Source organism: Andrographis paniculata, unplaced genomic scaffold (genome assembly GCF_009805555.1).
Source record: "Andrographis paniculata isolate CXL003 unplaced genomic scaffold, ASM980555v1 Contig51END, whole genome shotgun sequence".
In the NCBI taxonomy this organism is placed as follows: domain Eukaryota; kingdom Viridiplantae; phylum Streptophyta; class Magnoliopsida; order Lamiales; family Acanthaceae; genus Andrographis; species Andrographis paniculata.
The window spans coordinates 1,917,094-1,939,019 of NW_026137586.1; the positions used below are offsets into that span (position 1 = coordinate 1,917,094).

The following is a 21,926-nucleotide window of genomic DNA, read 5'->3' on the forward strand; positions in this document are numbered from 1 at the left end:
CAAATTTGTGTTTAAAAAAGGAAATAGGACAATAGTTGTTGGACATCCCAAATAGGAAAGTAGGACATTAGTTTGTGGACGGAGGGAGTATAATTTTAGTTCCCTTAATACATCATTCGTCTCATAATTAGATATCCTTTTTTTTTTTTGCACATAATTTTAGAAATATTAGTACTATATTGGGATGTAGTATGAATAAAGTAGAAATGACTGAAATAACCTTATTAGTATGTGTAATATAAAGGTAATAACAATTGTGTAATATATTGTAAGTTGTAAGGGTATTTGTAATGTTAGGTAGATAGCCCAATTACAAAAAAAAATAATATTTTGTTATGAAACGGACCAAAATAAAAAAAAATACTTTATTATGAGACGAAAGAACTATATTGAATTAAATTATCAGCTGCACCAACTACGGACCTTGTGGCAGAAAAATACATCTGAGCATAGTATATGTATATATACATGTATGTATGTATGTATGTATGCTTACACTTTTTGTGTAGTTAAATTTTTATTTTCGAACTTTTTAATGTTTCCCTTTTAAGCTATTTGTAGAATACTCGAAGCAACTGCATGCATATATATACATATATGTATATATATTTCACTAACCTAAAATTTACTAAAAAGTGAAATTAACTTTTTTTTTTAAAAAAATAATAATAAATTTATGTGGTTTAATAGTGAAATTAACTTTAATAGTGTATAAAATGGATCAATAATATCTGTGGTTTTATCTGTTAAATAATCCCTCTGTCCACTCATAAAGTATACAATTACTTTTGACGCGTTGTTTAAGAAATAATAGTATTTTAATTATAGTGAGTAGTTAAAAGTAGTGTAATGATATTTTTACTCTTACTTTTTGGTGTAAAAGTAATTATGTGATGTAAAGTAAAGGTATTTGTGGAAAAAAGTAAGGTATTTAATGAAATATTTACTTTATAATTGGACGTTCCAAAATAGAAATATATATACTTTTTAACTGGACGGAGGGAGTATTTCTTTTATGTAAATACAATTATCGGTTAATTAATGTGGGAAACAAATTAAAATGTTTTATATAAAACAATAAATGATTAGTTAATTAAGAAAAATAAAAATATACTTTGATAAACTAATAACCCATTAAAATTGTCCGTAATAAAACAGAAATGAAGTGGAGTAGCAAACTTAAAAAATAGAGTGAAAAATGTGGGCTCCGTTTTCGCAGCAGTTTTAAATGAATTGATTTTTTATGTGATAAGGGAAATTGTATCAAAAGTATAAAATATTTCATCTGGTTCAAAACAAGTCTCATTTTGTCATTTTCGTTCTTTCAAAACAATAATCGTGTTTCTATTTTTGGTAACTAGCTCTCATTTATTTACAAAATTATTTCAATCTTTTCGTAATAGTTACATAAAATAGTGGTATTTTGGTCATTTAGAAATATTTTTACACTCAATATCAATATAATACTAATATTTTTTAATTCACGTGCTCATTTCAAATATCTCAATTGCTTTGGGACGGAGAGAGTATATTATTTTAAATTGAATATTTTACTTTTTATTTTTTTAACCAATATTTTTTTAAGTTCTTTTTCTTTTTTTTGACATTTTAATTTTTGTAAAAAAAAAAATTATGTTGTTTATTATTATTTTGAAAAATAGTATTCGAATAACAGAGTGGTGGTTGGGTTGGAATTCAAACTCCAATTTTAATATTTGCAGGGGGTTGAAGTTTTTCTTATAGTACGATCAATTATGTTTAATTGAACATTATCAATTGCAAGAACTAAATTCATATCTACAAAAAAATAAAATAAAATAAAATCATAACACAAAACAATCTATCATATAACCTCATACCAACACACAAACATTTGCACATCCATTCGAAAATAAAAAATAAAAAAAAAATTAACCTAAAAAAAAAAATGTATACATACATCGATATATATCCAAATTACAATGTTCGATCATACATTATTTACTAATCCCAAATCATCACTATTGCAATTACCGCGACGCCGAGGAGCACGGCAAAGTACTTGTAAAAAGAGTAGTCGTAGTAGCACTCGACTTGCAATCGATACCCTTTGGCGATCAAATGGTTAATGGCTACATATATGAAGACTCCGCAAGTAAGTCCCATCGCGATCGCGTAAGTCCAATCGGCCGCCGGCCCTTGTGTGGTCGCGTCAAGTGCAATGCCGATTCCTATCCCAATAGGGCTCGAAATGGCGAACACGAATGAGTAGATCGCGGTTGTTACAAGTGGCCTTTGTGGTATCATCTTTAGAAGTGCGATGCCCATCGCGACGGCCGCGAATATCTTGTGTAACGAGATTGTCCACATGTTTCGCCATGCCTCCGCTTTATTACCTGCACAATTTTATAGAATATTTGAGAGTTCTAAAAGTAAATAAAAATACGACAGAAAAAAGAAAGTACTTGTAGGGATATAATCAAAATTATTGTTTTTTATTAAAGGGTTAGTCGTATTTAGTTATTTTATTTTTATCTAATGAGTTGATTTTATCAGTTTCGTAACGCTCTTTCTCTACACTTCTATGTTTATTTTTTATTTAGTTTGAAATTTTTTATTTTGGTTGTTTTGTAATTTAAAATTTAATGCAATATTAATTTGAATTTGAATTTGAATTTTTTTTAATGTAATGTTTTACATTGTAATTTGTCATTCTCTATTTAAAATATCATATGACAATGTAAAATATTTTATTCAAAATATCATTTTTTTATTCTAAATTTTTGATATTTTTAAAATAATTCAAAAGAAAATTAAATACTAAGCAATTAAATATATTTTTAATCATCATTCATTAACTCAGATCTAAATAGGTGTTCATTTATTCATTAAAAATATCAATTTCTCATACTTGTACTGAAATATTCTTAATTTTTATATATACTAAAAATATATTATTACCCCGTCCTATAATTAGAATGTCGTTTGTTTTTCACATCATTGGACTTAATATTAAAAATATATTTATATTTTGTATAATGCTTTATAGATGCTATTATATTTGTATTATAAGATTGATAGAAGTCTTTTTATTATTTTCTTTTGATTTGTATGACATATTAATATAATAATTAATATTTAAACATATACACAAAAAAGTCAAATGAACTCTTCTTTTGGTCTTTCGGACGGAGGTAGTATTATTTTTTACCACAAATTATTACATAAAAATGGGATTTAATAAAAAAAATTCAAATCTAATATTCTCATTTCAAATCACAACTAAACAAACCCTATATTTTCATGATTGATCAATAATATATACTTTCTCTATCAGGGTTAATTATGCTACAATGTCTGGACACGAAGGCTAATAAATAATACTTCGTCTCTCATTCAAATTTATTTCTACTTTCTTTTTTAATTTACATCCAAACTTATTCTCCTTTCAATTTTTAGTAAAACATACACTCCTTCCGTCCCATCAATAAATATCAATTTGCTTTTTACACGTAATTTTAGAAATATTAGTATTATATTGGGATATAATAGGAATAAAGTAGAAATGACTAAATAACCTTATTAGTATGTGTGATATAAATGTACTGATATTTGTGTAATATATTGTAAGTTGTAAGAGTATTTGTAATGTTAAGTAGATAGTACAGTTACTATAAAATGAAATAGATACTTTGTAATAGGACGGATTAAAATAAAAAAAATGGATACTTTGTTATGGGACGGAGGGAGTATTATTTTTCCTACTTTTTCTTTACCATAAAAAGAAAAAAAAATTAATTTTTATCTATTTTTTTAAAATATGTGTCCGATCAAATAAACATAAATTTAAATGACGGAGAAAATACTAAGCTATTTAATTTATAGATAATTTATTAAAGAGTTAATAAAAAAATAATGAGATAAGTAAATAAAATAAATACAAATTAATTATTATTTATTAAAATAACAGTAATAAAATTAGAAGTGAATTAAGTTATTTATTATAAATATATTATGTATTGAAAAAAAAAGAAAAACTCACCGGAAACTCCAACGGCAATGCCCTCAAAGACGGAGTGGAAGCAAAGCGCGAGTATGAGCAGCACCGTGTCTCCCAACGACGCCGTTTTCACGAAGTACGTCGTCACCTCCGCCGAAAACCCCGCGCCGCCGCCGCCGCCGTCTTCCAACCCTTCGACCCTCTCCTTGGCCGGCGGCGGCAGGTCTTTCAGCAGCCAGGCGATGACGCAGTCGCCGAGCATCGTGAGCAGATATCCGGCGGCCGCCAGCATGAAGGAAAAGGGATACTCCTTGTCCGGCGTCAGCTCCCCGAACGTCTCCGTCGAGTCGCTGAGGAAATGCATCAGCGCCGTCCCCAGGAACACGCCGCCGGCGAACTGAGTCCCCAGAAGCAGGAAGCTCTCGTTCCACCGGTAGAAGTACGGCGAGATCCCGCCGGCGAATGTGCTCGCGAACATGATGATCAGGCACCATATCTTCACCAGAATCAGCCCCTTCTCGCGCGGATCTCTATTGTCTGCGTCGGCGTCGGTGTCGGAGTCGCTGTGGCTGTGGCCGCCGTGAGCGGCGGCGATGGAGAGGCGGAGGAGGAGGAGTGTTAGAAGAGTGATGAGGGTAGTTGAGGTGGAGCTGAGAGAGGGAGCAGCCATGGAATTGAAAGATATTTTTTGTGGTTAGAAATGGAAGAACGAGGGCTGATATTTATGGGCATATTTATGAATGACTATAGATAGTGGCTCGCGGTTGAGACTGGGCTTTTGGTATAAAGAATAAAATTGTAGAAAAATAATATTTTCTCTATCAGACTCTAAAAAGCTCATTTATATTTTACGTTATTATATTTAACATTAAAAATATTTTTATATTTATATAAGTTTTTGCACAAATTTTATTATAATAGTATTATAAGACACTAATATAAGTATTTTTGTTTATTTTTTCTTAATTTGTATTGCATTTTCATATAATAATTAATATTCAATGTAAAAAATAAATATAACCCATAGAGTCGAACGGCAGTAGTAATAGATAAAAAAATTTATATATATGTAAAACAATTGAATAGATAGTGAGAATTGATTCTTCTTATTCGGTAGAAATGGAGAATTGTGTTTTGAAAACATGTAAAAATAAATAAATAGAGCAATAATGAATAGATTTAAATGAGCTTCATATTGCTAGTGAGAAATGAAAATAAATTAATCACAAGAAAAGGTTAAATAAAATAGGATTTTAATGAAGTAAGAATTTGTGAATAAGTATTACTTATTCGGTCCCCTTTAAAAGAGGTCATTTGGGTTTTATAATAGATCAAAAATTAATTGTATTTTATTAATTAGTAGTAGTGTGCAAGGAATTATGAAATTTTTATCATTTGATTTTTTGTATAAACTAATTTTTGTATAAATGTATTATGATATTAGTGTACTAAAATAAAAAATTGATACTTTGAAATGAAATATACAAAAATGGTAAAAAAAATTACTTACAATTGGGACGGAATGAGTAATTTATATGATATTTTTATGATATCATAATAATATATATTTTTTCAAATCATAAAATTAATCAGGCATTGGGTATGATCCGGTACCTGGAATCCAAAATTTTCATATATATTTTTATTTTTTTAGAAAATAATTAAAATTTTAATCGCATTTTAAATTTTATAATCTTACTTAAATTAATTAGTTATCATAATTATAGTCTATAATTATTTGTATTATACGATAATTGTTTTTTATTAATAAACTTTTTAATTATTTACGAATTATATTCATGTTTAGATTTTTGTATCTACAAAAAATTGGACAACTAAGATGAGATGAAGTGAGTATATCATATTCTAATATTCATCCAAAAAATATTCAAAGCATTTTCATATTCAACCTCTATTTGTTTGTAGATATTTTTCTAAATTTTTACTATTCATAAAAAATATATATATATATATTCAATATTTGTTTTGGGTTGGTTTGTTTGTTTTGTCAAATATATATATTTTTTCAAAAAAATTAATATATTACACACTCATTATTTTATATCAGTTACACAATTCTCTATAACTCACGTATAAATCATCAATTCAAACTATTTTACACCACAAACAAGTATTTTATGAAAAATACACATAATATTCTATATTTTATTTATTGAATGAAATATTTTTGTATTATCCTAAAGTTTTTATAAAATATTTGTTTTGTTCAAAAATAACAAAATTTAGATAAGAATTACAAAATTTGATAAACAATCTCTCAACTTCAAGGGATTTGCTTTTATATATAATAAGCTATCAATCTTATTTCTTTTATTTTTTTATATTACCTAAAAGTTCTAATAATAATAAAAAAAAAATTAGAATTTTTATTTTTATTCAATATAATGTCATCTGCATAATAAGTGTGTGATTCTTCATTAGACAGATTTTACTAACAAAAAATTATCCTGCAATAAATAAAATACATGATATTATATGCAATTTTCATAAAATATAGAGATGTATTATGTATTTTACCCAAAAAAAAATAATAAAATATAATAATAATAATAATAATAATAATAATAATAATAAACAAATAGGCTAAAATCTTATTTAATTAAATAATTTGGACTTTTATTCATATAATTTCACTTAAGTTAAAGCATTTATATTTGTCATGTACAAATTAATTGCAAATAATTAATTACAAGCTAAGGTCGATATTTTCCACAACTAGAAAATGCATTTATAGATTGGTCAAGTCGTCGTGGACTCAAAAACAACAAAACGTTTGTTTCTTTTGACAACAAATCCAGTTTCTACTGTTTGGACTCAGCACTTTTTGGGAAAAAAAAAAAAAAAAAAAAATTCTCAGAAAATATTTTATTGTACATTATTTTAATTCTAAATTCAAATTAAATTTTTCACAAACTCATCAAAAGAAACTCATTATTTGAACTCGGCATTTTTTAAAATATATATATATTTTTTTCTCTTACAAAACATCTCATTATACATTATTTTAATATTAAATTCAAATTAATTTTTTTTGCAAAAAAAAACCCATTATTTGAATGAGTCCAAATTTCTAAAAAGTAAAGTCCCATTGACTATGTCGTCCATATGGCAATGGGACCAAATAATAATTAGGATGTGTCCTTTTAAAATTGACTATTTATCACTCTTTCTTTAAAATAGAAACATATTTTTAATTTAATATTATATAAAAATAATTTTATTTTATGTTAAATATTTATTTGTACTAAATAAAATATTATTTCGGTCTAAGTTTTTACTACTCTCAAACTCCAAATATAGATTCAAATCAAATATTTAAAAACATACTCCAAAGATGTTCATTTGCATTTTTATCTCTATTTTTGTATCAAAGTTGCAATAATATTATTATTTTTTAATGAAAATGATTATATATGAAAATATTTACTACACTTATATTAGAGCTGTAAACGAGCTGAACTGAGTCGAGTTTGTTATGTTTGAGTTCGGCTCGTGTTCGTTTGTTAATAGATACGAGTTGAAATTTTTATTTGAACTTGGTTGGTTTAGCAATTTTATTTGTTTGTTTTCGGTTCAGCTAGGCTTGGCTCGTTAAAATATTTTATTAAAAAATTTAAATTTAATTAATAATAATTATAATTTTATATTATTAAATTTAAATAAAATAGGATTAAATATAATATTTATAAAGATATGTACACTTATTTAATATAAAAATATTAATTTTATTTTTTAAAAATAAATATGGTCAAAATTTGCAAACAAGCTCGAGCTCGTTCGTGTTTGGCTCGTTTAGCTTGACAAACGAGCCCTTAACTAACTCAAATAAGCTGAACCGAGTCGAGTTTACAAACTATTTGTTTGTTTTGAAGCTCTAGCTAAGATACAAAATTTAGGACAATGCTAACAGCACACAATATAAATATTTATACATATAGTATACAACAAAAAAGATAGACAATACTTTAATTATATTAATATAATACAAATATATAGCACATGAACCCGACAAAATACAACTTATAACAAACAATGTTAAAAATCATTTATGTTAATATATAAGGTTAACTTATAATCACATAACACATTGACTCATTGTAGAAAGGGCCAAGTGATATAGTTGTATTATAAGATCATATGTACAAGAATGAAGAACTATAATAAGTACTAGAAAATTTAGAAAAAAAAAAACCGCCACACAAAATTGGCAAGAAAAAAAATAAAATACATATAGAGAAGAACAATTTCACACAAACAATTTTCATATAGTTGAGACAACATTTGAAGAAATCAAACTCATGATAAAAATCTTAAAAAAAAAAAAAAAAAACCCTAATCCCATATCATAACAACACCAATTGTTCCAACTCCAAGAACAACTGCAAAAAACTTATAGAAAGGGGTATCAAAGTAGGATTTGGCTTGAGGAATAAAGCCTTTAGCCATCAAATGGTTAATGGCTACATAGACGAAAACTCCGCACGCTATCCCCATCGAGATGGCGTAAGTCCAATCCGCGCTACGCCCTTGTGTGGTGGCGTCGAGAGCAATGCCTATCCCCACCCCGACGGGGCTTGAAATCGCAAAGGCGAATGAGTAGGCCACGGTTGTCGCCAATGGCCTCTTTGGTATCATCTTTAGAAGCGCAATGCCCATCGCGATGGCCGCGAATATCTTGTGTAGTGAGATCGTCCACATGTTTCGCCACGCGTCTCCTTTAGTAGCTGCGACCGTAGACAAGTTGTAAAACTAAGAAAAACATTGTGTGTACAGATAGCATGATCTCAAAATTACAAGATCTCTGGGTATAATCCATGTTGCATGTACTCGGAGAAACGAGAGTTGGTAGGCTATCTCTACTGCATGAGAAAAAAATAGGCTCTGATACCATATTAGAAATTTTGGGGGAATATAATGAGATTTTTTTTGTTGATCATTAAAATAAGGGGCTTATATATAGGCAATACAAAACAGATCGATTTATAAGACTCAAATCTAAGTAGTCTGAATTTGAGCTTAAGAGTTTGAGTTTTTTTTTAAAAAAAAATAAATGTTTGATGTAATTGTTAAATGACCGTGCATTATTTTTTATATATTATCTAATTGATCATCAGATCATTTTACGTGCAAGGTGAATTTATGCCCCACCTTAATTTTGCACGTGAAACCTTTTTACAAGGGGGTGAGACGTAAATAACTCTTGCACGAGAAGGAATGTGTTTGTTGACTATATAATACATAATTTGTCCAATATTTTCATTTATGTTCATTTCATATATTTTTTTTAAAAATTTTAATTAAATTAATTAGTAATTTTAATTTTAATTTACAATTATTTATATAATAAAATAATTAATTTAACTAATATATATTGTTTAATTATATATTATTTATCTGTATTTACAAAAAATCGAACAAATAAAGTAGGATGGGGGAGAATTTCTTTGTCTGACCATTACAAAAAAATATCTAATTAACTATAATATTTTTAAATATGAAATATTTTGTAGTTAAAACGTATCATTTAGCAACCAAAGTTAATTTAATCTTTAAAATAAATTATGCACTACAAAATTAATTTCGTCGCTAATGTTTTGACGACAAAATATTTTTCATAGCTAAAATTATTTTGGCTAAAAAAATCATATATATTTTGTTGCTAATATTTTTTTTGTTATAAATTGTAATTTACAGCAAAAAAAATTATTTTTTATTACGAAAGTTATATTTGTCGTCAAATATATTTACTAACCCAATATAAACGATGAAAAGAGTCTTGTCACAAAAATATTTTTACTAGGAATTATTATATTTTGCTACAAAATTTTTTTTATAGCTTTCAACTTTTTTTATAGTGAACCAAATCTACGTAATTTTATCAAACTGATAGGAGGGTATAATATAAAAATAAAAAATATATTTTTGATTTAATGTTTCTTTTAAATTGGTCAAAATTCTACAAACAAACAAAATATAGCATTAATAATGCCAAAATTATATATATATATATATATATAGAGGTAAACATAGCCTAAAAATATTTAATTAAATTGCACATAGAAACTAACTCACCGGAAACTCCGACGGCGATGCCCTCGAAGACGGAGTGGAAGCACAGCGCAAGTATAAGCAGCACGGTGTCTCCGGCGGACGTCGTCTTCACAAAATACGGACTCGTCTCCGCCGCCGCCGGCGGCTGCTCTTGCCGGCCATCCTCCAACGGGAGCTCCTTATCGGCGGCGGCGTCCCTCATTATCGCCGCGACCACGCAGTCGCCGAGCATGGTGAGCAAATATCCGGCGGCGGCGAGCATGAAGGCGAAGGGATATTTCTTGGAGGTCAGATCGCTGAAGGTCTCCTCGGAGTCGCTGAGGAAATGCAGGAGGGCGGTGGCGAGGAAGACGCCGCCGGCGAACTGCGTGCCGAGGAGGAGGAACGTTTCATTCCACCGGTAGAAGTAGGGGGAGATGCCGCCGGCGAATGTGGTGGCGAACATGATGATGAGGCACCATATTTTTACGAGGATTAGCGACCGGTTGTGGAGGTGGTGATCGGATTTGTCGCCGTCGTTGTCGTCGCCGCCGCCGCCGTGGGCGGTGGCGATGGTGGAGAATTGTTGGAGGAGGAGGAGGGTAAGAATTAGGGGAGTTGACTTAGGGGAAGAAGCCATGGGAGAGATAGAGGTAGGTATGATATGATATGGATAATTATTGAAGAAGACAATATATATATATATATATATATATATATTACTTAATTTTATTTTTTTTTAAGAAAAGTTTTTTAATATTAATATTTTATGTATATATATAATTGAGGGATATGATCGTACAATTTTATTCATTCTGTAGTATAGTTAAACTATGATGATAGTATTATTGTAAAAATATCATTATATTTGTATAATTTTTTATACCAATGTGATTTGAGCATAAGTGCATCTCATACCACTAGGTCATCCGTGTAAGGACATGATTAGCTATATTTACATAGACATTTTAGAAGAAAATTACATTATTCATCAATAATCAGTTTTAAAAGTATATACATCAAATATAATATCAAAATATCGGGTCGGGTCAAGATTTAAAATAGGTCAAATTGTCCAATACGAACCCGACCCATTTATTTAAACAACTTAGAAGATTTGATCTGAATCCGACTCATTCAATCACGCTAACTTGTTTAATATTTTTTAAAATAGGTTAGATGACCCGAATCAGATCCAACTAACATGAAATCGACCCGTTTATCCATTTCCGTTTTTTTTTTTAATTAAAATTTTACAAACCAAACTATAATCAAATAATCGATTAAAAAAAAAACTAAAAAAAATCAAATCAAACTATAACCAAACTATTTTCTTTTGCGAGTTTTACTACAAATTTTTACTATTTTCATTCTTTTTTTTCCTCCAAAAATATCAAATCAAATAATTGTTTTTTCTTTTTTATATTATATTACAAATTTATTTTACATTCAAAACATCTGGTTGTTTGTCCATAATTTATTCTTATACAATTCTCAATATATATATTTTATTCTCTCTCATAAATCAATATAAAATATAACATATTATTATTTTTATATTAACGATACAATTTTTTATACCTCATATAAAAAATAATATTAACACAAAACAAATAAACTCTAAATCAATAATAACACAAAACAAATAAACTCTAAATCAATAACAAATAGTTGTAAATACATACACAATACATGGTAAAAACTAGTATTAGAAATAAAATATGTAGGTTGTGTTCAATTTAAATTAATAATATTTTAAAATTTTATTAAATTAAATTATATATATATATATATCGATTCGTATATCTAATCGAATTGAAATTCTTGATCTAAACTCAATTATTTTGTATCGAGTTATTGTGGCGTCCCAAATTTTGTCACCTCTACTCACATAATATATAAAATATACTCCCTCCGTCCCAAAAGAATTCTTATTGAGAGTTGGCACGGAAATTAAGAAATAATAGTATTTAATTGAAAGTGAGTATAAAGTAGAATGTAAATGACTAAAAAGCCTTTGCTTTTTGAAGGATTTTAAAGAATATGTTAGAGTAATAATTAGCAAATAGTATGGAAAAGTAGAAATAATTTTGTTATAAAGTGGGGACCACGACTACTAAATAAGGAAACAAAACAATTGTTTTGGGACGGACGAAAATGGAAAAACAAGACAAATCTTTTGGGACAGAGGGAGTATATTCTATCTTATTCACAAAAAATAAAAATTTAACACAAAATATAAATTTTTAAGGTAAACTATTTTTTAGTTCAGTAAATTAACTCCCTTATCATTTTAGTCTCACAAGTGGAGTCTGTCGCAAACTAGTTCCATAAGTGAAAAATTTTCGTTGTTTTAGTCCTCCGGCGTCGGAGACGTCCGCGTGGCTCGTCGAAAGCCACGTGTCCGCCAGATCAGCGACATCTGACGGACACGTTAATGTTTTTTTATTGGACTAAATAAAAAAATAAAAAAATAAGCAAATAAACTTTAAAAAAAATTTAAAAAATAATAATAAAATGAAAAAAATGAATAAAATCTATGTGTTCGCCAGATCAGCGACATCTAACGGACACGTTAATTTTTTTTTAATTTTTTTTAATTGGACTAAATAAAAAAATTAAAAAAGCAAATAAATTTTTTTTAAAAAAAAATTAAAAAATAATAATAAAATGAAAAAAATGAATAAAATCCATGTGTCCGCCAGGTGCCGCTGACCTGGCGGACACGTAGCCTCCGGCGAGTTATGCGGGCGTCTCCGGTGCCAGAGGACTAAAACAGCGAAAAATTTTCACTTATGGGACTAGTTTGCAACAGGCTCCACTTACGGGACTAAAATGATATAGGGTTCAGTTATGGAATTAAAAAAAATAATTTATCCAAATTTTTATATTGTAATATGTTTCTTCTTAGGGTGTGTTTGTTCGGGGGGTTTGGATTTTGAGTTGGGATTTGAATAGTAAAAATTTTGAATTTGAATAGTTGTATGATGTGATATAAATAGGGTTTGATGTGATGTTTTGAATGTAAAATTGATTTTTAGTATAATATAAAAAATGAAAAATAGGTATTTGATTTGATGTTTTTGGGAAAAAAAATTGGATGAATAGTGGAAATTCACCAAAATCCTTCAAACAAACACACCCTTATTTAACATAAATAATACTCTAAACCAAAAGTACTAAAATTATAGTTTCAAATATATTTCGACACTATTCAATCATGCAAAATTTTTAATAAAAATATTTTTTTTATATAAAATAATAAATAAAAACTTCAAAATAAAATCGAAACCAAAAGTCTAAATTCAAATTGTATTGTGGTTGTATCGTGTAGTACATATTTGACTTCATAGTGTACTGCACCCATATTCATACTTACATCCGCCAGCTCAAGACGTCGCTGTGTGTGCTTATTTATACTTTATATTCTTTTTTTTTAATATATCTTCATATATTTAAATATTTAATATTATGTATAGTAAGTCAATATTAAATATAATATTTTAAATAAAAACAGAATTTGATTCTTTTTAAATTTTATAATGTGAATTATGAAGAAACTTTTATTTATATTTATTTGTTGAGAAAGCCCTTAAAACTCTTTAATAGTGACTTGTTGAAAATTAAAAGCATACCAACTAAATTAATATTATGTAAATTATGTGGGACATAAAAAATATCTCAAAATTCGTCTCGAGCATAACACGAAAAATAAAGGTTTGAGTTTAAAAAATACTTCTTATGTTCTACATAATTTGCCCATATTTTTTATTTTCGTCTGTTCTATATAATGTCTTTTTTTTAAAAATATAATTACACTTTAATCTCATTTTAAATTTTAAATTTTATAATTTTTTTAATGTTAATTAAAATATTTATATATATTAATCTTAATCTACTATTATTTTTACTAATATATTTTTTAATTACTTACTAATTACATTTGACCTAAATTCTCATATTTACAGTAATATGTTCATAAAAACCAAAGTGTTCTTGGGCCTATACAAATTGTTCTTGGGCCTATACAAATTGAGTTATGCCTATGCGTTTTGATTTATCAAAACAATTTAAATTTAAATATTTTTTAAATATGAATAATAAAATTAAAGTTAATGTTTAGATTCTTTGGGTGTGTTTATCTTTTATTTCAAATCAAAAATATTTTGTTAGGTTTTCAATTGTTTTCAATAAAGATATATTATTTTGAAAATAGAGTGTAGTCCAAGTGGCGAAAGCCCTTAACCTTCAATTTTTAGGTCGCTCCATTGTATTTGTGGTGTGGTCAGAACATAATTCATGCTTCTCCGGGTATATTTCTGGAAGTTTTCCAAACTAAATTATTTTTTTTTTTTTTTTTGATTTTATGGTGTCAATGACTATCTTTTTATTTTGAGATACATCTGAAATTGATTCTTTTCTCAAGTTTATTTTTAAGTTTGCGTTGCCTTTGATCGATTATCATGGTTCACTACAAAGTGATGCTTCCGATTGCATTGAGAGTCCCGTCATTTTTCTGGCTCGGGTGAGAATTCTGTGTTTCTGATTCACTGTTTTCTGGCCCCGATTAGAGTTTCGTATCTTCCAGTTTCATATTTTCTGACTCTAGTGAGAGTTCCGTATCTCTGACTCTAATTCAATTGAAGACACTACTTCTGATTTTGGCATGATGGAAGAATGTGGATGTTTTTATCTTCAATCTCTTTGCAAACTGAAGCTGGCTTCTGTTTTACTACTTGAGTTTGAAGGGATGTTGAGATATTTTAAATATTAAATTTTACATTTAGTAGTTTTAGATTTAGATTTGAGTCTATCGAATTTGTTTTATCTTGCAGCATATATATATATATATATAGGCATCTTATTTGATTATTAATACAATTCAAGTTTTCAATTTTCATAAAATATTTTCACATGGTATCAGAGTCATGGTGCTTGTATTGGGTATTGATCATGTATGAATTTTTTAAATTATCATTTCGAGAGGAAAGTGTTGAATATTGTCTCACATTAGATATGACGTGGGAACTCTCTTGGCTTATAAGTACGGTGTGCATTCAGTTGATTCGGTTCAAACCAAATTGAACTTTCAATTTTGATCGATTTTTGGTTTATAAAAATTGAAATCGAAACAGAACCAAAGTTTTTCAAAACCAAGTACCAAACTAGTTCGGTTTGGTTCGGTTTAAAACCGAAGAAACCGAACTTTTATTTATTAATATATATTTTTAATATTAATCAAATATAAATACTCAAAATTATAGTATATATTATTCATTTATATATAATTTATTACTATATTTAAAAGTTCGATTTTTTCGATTAACCAAAATTAAAAATTTTAAATTATAACCGAACCGAAACTGAAATTTATAAATTTGATTTTGGACCGAACCAAATTAATTAACTGAACAATCCAAACCAAACAATCTGAATCGAAAAAAAAAATCGATTTTTTCAATTTGAACCGACCAATGTTCACCCTTACTTATAAAGGTGAAGGGCTCTCCACCTTTCACCAATCGAATTTTAAGTTAGAAGACTGAGATATTCTTAACAAATAACTCTTTTCAAATTACAGCCAAATAACTATTTAGTTATCAATGAAAATATTATCTTATCATAATTGTATGTATTTGGATTAATATAATTTATTTTTTAATAAAAAATCATACAAAATATAATAATTTTTATTTTAAAAAAATAATAATAACAAATAAATAAAAGCAGGCTCCCGTCCGAAACAATTTGAAATGAAACCGGACCCAAACTTGAATTTACAAGCCCAACCTAAATCTGGACTAATATACCCCTAACAAAAATTTGAAACGGGTCGGCCCAATTAGGCGGGTTAGCTGCAGATTTGCCCCAGACCCGCCTTTTAATGTGGCGGATTCGAATTTAAATAATTTGCTTTGGGATGAATTGTTGATTTTATGTTTTAAATCCCGCTGAATTAGGGGCATGTAGGTTTTATTATAAACTCATCCCAACTCCGATTCGGACCCGAATCCAAATATTTTAATAATTATTAGAATTAATATATATTTATATAATATAGATTATTACTATATTTATTTATTTAAAAAGTTTTAAATATAAAAAGAATCTTAGCATAAATACCTTTTCTATGCTGAAAGAAAACTACTCCATAACATAAATACCTTTTCTATGTTAGAAAGAGCAGTTAAACACCATTTATAGTCTATACACCCTAAAAAAAACAATAGAACAATCAAGACATAAAATCGTATAAGAGAACATACTCTTCTAGAAGCTCATCTAAAATGGCATCCTCGAGCGCGAACCCCAAGCACTCCGCCTCCGGCTGGAGGTTCATCCACCCGACATGGCGCGCCAAATCCCGACCAAAAATAAATCGGAACGACTCCATCGTTTCCTCCACCGTCAAGCTCATCAATGCGCCGATTCTCGCGCACACCTCCTCCATCATACGGTATCCTGCCGGGAATAACCTTACGCGACACCCCAACGATAAAGCCTTCGGATAATATGAAGCCGATTCGTCGTACACCTCAAGAATAACCTCGTTAACAAGATCAAATAGCATTCGACGATTCCAATAGGCATAAAAGTCTTCCCATTTATCGACTCGCGGATCCTCGCACGGCCAGCACGCCTCTACTCTCTCGAATAGATTTGGATTCAATGGTTGGTCGGATGAGTGCCATCGCATTTTAAATGGATCGACTGCGATTCCCGAAAGATCGAGAAGGCACATTATGTAGCATGAGTCGGAGTCGAGATTTTCAGAATTATCCGGAAGCTTACGGCAGTCAACGTTGCTCCCATCGTCGCTAGTTTGTTCTTCGTCGAAATTAGTCAAACAATGCAGCTTTGGCATTTTGCTTTCGCAGGTTTCAGCCCTGGACTTTTTTCGATTCGACGTTTCGGCGGGCGGGAAGGATCTTGATCGGATGAGATTCGACGTAGAATTCAACCCCAACACCGCACGCGAGAAATTCGCGATAGTCTCGTCGGAATCGCATAGATTTTTTACCAGCAAGTGTTTGTCGACCTTGAATATCTCAAGAATGTCGGGATTCTCGTTATCGACGTGTTCTTCTATGGTATCGACAACCGAATGTTTCCAGTCGACGTTTAGAGAGTTTAGGTAACTCCCCTGCAATTCTGTCTCAAAATAAGATCCTTCTTTATAAATTTCATCCTCATCCTCGTTGATTTCTTCACTGATCAACGCTTTCATCCAAGCTCGAAGCGATTGTCGCTTCCGTGCATTTGAATCTTTCGCATTCTAATAAAAGTAAAGCGAATATCAAATGTGTAGAACCAATTCAAACATTATAAATTGTCCGGTAAATGAAATCAAGAACTTACGATTTGTTGTCTATCGTCTCCATCCAAAAGCTTCGCTGTTTCGAAGGTATCAAAACCTCCATACAATGCAGCTTCAGAGCTCAAATCCCCTGCAAATATCGAATGAAAATTAGTCGAGAACTAAGCTAAAACCATTGAAACATATGATTCTCACGAGCTAATCACGCCATAGGTACAACAAATCAAATAAGGCTTGTGAGTGATTACATTTTTTATATCTTGTGGCTTCGATCTTCTGGCCATGGTTAAACTTCAAGACATTCCATCGATTGTAGTCGAGCGCGTGGACGAACTTATCGGCTATGTTCTTCCTCCAGAAGTTCTTTCCCATTCTCTAAATTGCATCAAAAATTCGAAAAATATACTCTGTAAGTGACCTCAGATTTAGCATTTCATCAGGCTATGGAGTTATCATATCCATGGAATCACTTGAATTCAAATACAGTTCATGAATGCTTCTTCACATCTTTAGCACATTTCAAGTTTCAACAATTAGTATTATCAGAAAGAATTATCAATTTTATATAAAATACAGGAAGCTCTGTTCTAAATCATGATTACGAAGCAATCTTCATAGTCTCAAAACATATCAATCAATTCGTTTGAAAATTCATCACTAAATCGATCTATTGATTCAGTTCTCTGCGAATTTCAGCACTAAATTGTTCTATTGGTTCTCAGAAATCACCCAAAAACAATTAGGGTTCGAATTCCAAATTCTCCAGCCGCCAAACACAAAATCGCAATCCAACAATCAATCAAAACCAAAATTAATCCCAAACTGCGCTCACAGTTACCCAACCACGCCATAAAATTCAACACCAGATAACAATTCTACCAGAAACTCCAAACAGAACAAAAAATCAAAACAATTACGAACGAAAGCAAATAAATAATTTCACCTTCCCCAAATTCAGTGCAGGAATTCAACGACAGACATGCACGATTCCTGATAAATCCGATCCTTTCGCATAAACAGAAATCGAAAATTTGACTGCATTTGCATCAAGGAAGAAGACGAGAGTGAAGAAAGGCGGAAAGTTGGTTGGGGAAAAGAAGAAGAAGAAGCTCCATGGAGAGATAACTAGTGGAGCTTTCATGGTTAGTGATCTGCATATTATTATTCTATATAATGTAGGTGAATTGGCACAACTGCGCAGACTACTTATATTGTGGAATTAATTATTATTATTATTTATTATATTAATGTAATAAATAATTGTGTCATAAAAATCAATTTATATTTATTGTTTTGCTTAATAATTGGAAACTCATTTGGATAAATATTGTATCGGTATTGTATGTGGGGGTTTGATAAGATGATATAACATCCCGTTGTCTTACAGTAAAAATACACACAGAATACACCGTGTTTTATTTATTACATAAATGTAAAATTTGAACGAAACACTATTTTTGTCTAAAAATTGATATTTTATTCTAAATAAAAATCTAAATTACGCAAGTTTTATATAAATAAAAAATAAAAAATATCTTAAATAATTTCTTTTGAATAAAATAAATAAATAATTAATTAATCAATTATTTATTTTTATAGTTTTTATTAAAATTAGGTAACAATTTGTCTCCAAAAACTATAAAACAAAAAATTAATCAATTATTTATCATTAATTTTATTCAAAACAATCATTTCAGATATTTTGCGTTTCTTATTTGTAAAAACTTGCGTAATTTATCAATTTTGGACAAATATGATGTTTTGTGCAAATTTTACATTAACATAAATAGTTTTACGCAATAAATAAAATACAAAGTATTTTGTGCATTTTTAATAAAACACAATGGGATGCTATATAGTTTATCCTAATTTATTAATGGTAACTTTGGAATTCCAATTATGGTCTCTTATTAGGGATGTCAAATGGGGCGGGTTAGCTCCGGACCCGCTCCGGGCCCGGTCTTAATGGGGTTGGTTCGGGACGAGTTACGGGTTTTACTATAGACCTGCTCCACTTCAGACTCAGACCCGAACCCGGATATTTTAATAATTATTATAATTTATTTATATTTTTATACAATATAAATTTTTAAATATAAAATATAACTTTAATTCTAAATCAAATTTATCTTTGCATTTGTTTCTCCTACAATTCTCTTTATAGTCGGGACTACTGTTGACCGTCATCATTACGTACTGTCGTCAATATTTAATTGTTCTTATTTTTAGAACTATAATTTTTTGATACTTTCATGCATACTTCTTTTAGTATTAAATTAATTTTAAAAAATTTTATTTTATTATTTAAAAAAAAAAAAAAAAAACGAATTTGTTGGGTTGGCTCCGAACCCGGAGGGTTCGAGGCGGAACGGATCTTGGGCCGGGTTAAAGCGGGGCGGGGCGGGTCTTGGGTCCATATATTTTTTAGCAGGGCAGATCTCGGGGCCTGCAAAACCCGTCCCGAACCTGGCCCATTGACATCCCTATCTCTTCTTATATGCTGGGTTGGGATGAGATTCAGGGGTATTTTGGATAGCATAAAATATTATGCGAATATAATTCTATTTTTCAACTACTCGACGGAGTTGAGTTTGAGTTTGAATATTTAAAATTATACTTGTCCGTCACAATTAAAATAACTCTTTACTAATTTTATATGTTTTATTTAAAAATATATATATTAATCTATTATTTTTATAGTTTTTTTTGTAATTATTTTTTAAAATATTACTTTCTTTATCAACGAATTTTATTTTTATTTGATCGGATATAAATTTTAAGAAAAATTTGTGAAAATAGAAATTTTTTTTTATAATAAAAAAAATAGTAGTATTTTTTTACTTTAAAAAAACGATAATAAATTTTGATGACAACTAAAAATAATTAGAATAAATTTAAATTACAGAGAATACTGTTTAATATTTTTTTATATTTTAAATAATTGTAAAATATATTTTCATTAAAGTATAAATATATATATATATATAATAATTTGAATAAATAAAATGTAAAAATAATAACGAATGTGATCTAAAACATTACCATGTTGAAACCAAGATCGTGAACATAGGTAAAAATATGACTGTGTTGGAAAAAAAAAATAACACAGATAGAACACGACTGTGTTCAGATCATGGCCGTGAACAGGGCATGAACACTGCCATATTAAGCCAACACGGCTATGTTCAATCCTATCCGCTACCATGGAACTAAAATGATAAATTTTAATTTGAATGAGACCAAAATTAATAAAACCAAATTGATAATTATGATATACAATGAGACCAAAAATAATTTTTTGCTCTAATAATATTTGAAAATCAAATTTAAAAATATAAAATTTTATAAATGTATATACAAACTCAAAATTAAAAATATAATTGAATTATTAAATTTAAAAAAATATATGTAATTTCTAATTATATTAGATAATTCAATATTTTTAACTATTATTTATTAAATTTATAATAATTATAATTAAAAATACTTAAAAGTGAATTTATTTTAATAGTACTATATATATATTTTTTTTAGTTTATTCAATTACAAAAATAATTATTTCAAAAATACTTTTTATTATTATTTTAACTACTCCTACAATTATAATATTATTATTTTTAAAATTCTACTCCAAAAGTAAATATATATTCTCTTCCCTCTTAAATTGTCCATTGCGTTAAGATATAGAGTTTTAGGTATTGGATAATTAATAATTAATTAAAAATTGTATTATTAAAAATAATTATAAATTAAGTTTGAGATGATTAATAGTTTAATTAAAATAAAAAATTTTAAATTATGATTAAAGTATATAATTATATTTTTTTAAAAAAATAAGAAATTATATATGAGAAACGGAAAAAAATAGTATACAAATTAAATGGGATGAAAATTATTTTTTAACTAGGCAGAAGAATATATATATAGATATTTGACAAGTTAAAGAAATTTTAATTTTATTATAATCAAATATTATAAACAAATATTGAAACATAAAATCAAATTGATTTATTTTTTACTATTTAACTTCAATTATTTTTATAATATATATACGTATTTATATCAATTTAAACGAATCATAAGTTATGAGCCTCGTTACATAGAAAACTTAATCAATGCATAGACGGAGCTAAGTAGAGACTTGAAAGGTCTCGTCACTGGGTGACAAAAATTAATCTGATGCGATAATTTGATACGAAATATGATATAAAAATTGGATTTGAATCTAAAATTTTAACCTACTTATGTATGCAAAACGATATGAACCTGACAATAATATACGGATTGAGTTAGAATTGAGGCCTTCAATCCGAATCCGACAACAACCCGTTTATAATATATAAATATTAATTAATATATTTATTATATATGTAAAATAATTTTAGTTTAATAATTTTTCAAAACAATTTAATTTTAATTTGTTGGATTGTATTTTAGATCAACCCGACCCGATACGATAACATATGGATTGAATTAGGGTTGATAAAAAGATCATTTTAATTTTTTGGATTTTATTTCAGATTAACCCAACCCGATCCAAACCCGGCCGTTTGGTGCAAATTCTTTGTGTTCTTACTT

General features: G+C 28.5%; 3 protein-coding genes across 3 annotated transcripts; all 3 read right to left on the minus strand.

Moving 5' to 3' along the window:
• Positions 1–1,918: 1,918 nt before the first annotated feature.
• LOC127253830 (zinc transporter 1-like) lies at positions 1,919–4,696 on the minus strand. Its single transcript, XM_051278606.1, has 2 exons — positions 4,022–4,696; positions 1,919–2,375 (listed from the first exon to the last, which is right to left on the minus strand). The coding sequence occupies exons 1-2, from the start codon at positions 4,647–4,649 to the stop codon at positions 1,984–1,986; spliced, it is 1,020 nt and encodes a 339-aa protein (XP_051134563.1). The 5' UTR covers positions 4,650–4,696; the 3' UTR covers positions 1,919–1,983.
• A 3,516-nt stretch (positions 4,697–8,212) lies between these two features.
• Positions 8,213–10,698, minus strand: LOC127253782 (zinc transporter 2-like). The gene is made up of 2 exons (XM_051278550.1): positions 10,073–10,698; positions 8,213–8,724 (listed from the first exon to the last, which is right to left on the minus strand). The coding sequence occupies exons 1-2, from the start codon at positions 10,668–10,670 to the stop codon at positions 8,333–8,335; spliced, it is 990 nt and encodes a 329-aa protein (XP_051134507.1). The 5' UTR covers positions 10,671–10,698; the 3' UTR covers positions 8,213–8,332.
• Positions 10,699–16,166: 5,468 nt separating this feature from the next.
• LOC127253761 (uncharacterized) lies at positions 16,167–18,498 on the minus strand. The gene is made up of 4 exons (XM_051278518.1): positions 18,292–18,498; positions 17,597–17,723; positions 17,390–17,478; positions 16,167–17,306 (listed from the first exon to the last, which is right to left on the minus strand). The coding sequence occupies exons 2-4, from the start codon at positions 17,718–17,720 to the stop codon at positions 16,266–16,268; spliced, it is 1,254 nt and encodes a 417-aa protein (XP_051134475.1). The 5' UTR covers positions 17,721–17,723; positions 18,292–18,498; the 3' UTR covers positions 16,167–16,265.
• Positions 18,499–21,926: the final 3,428 nt, after the last annotated feature.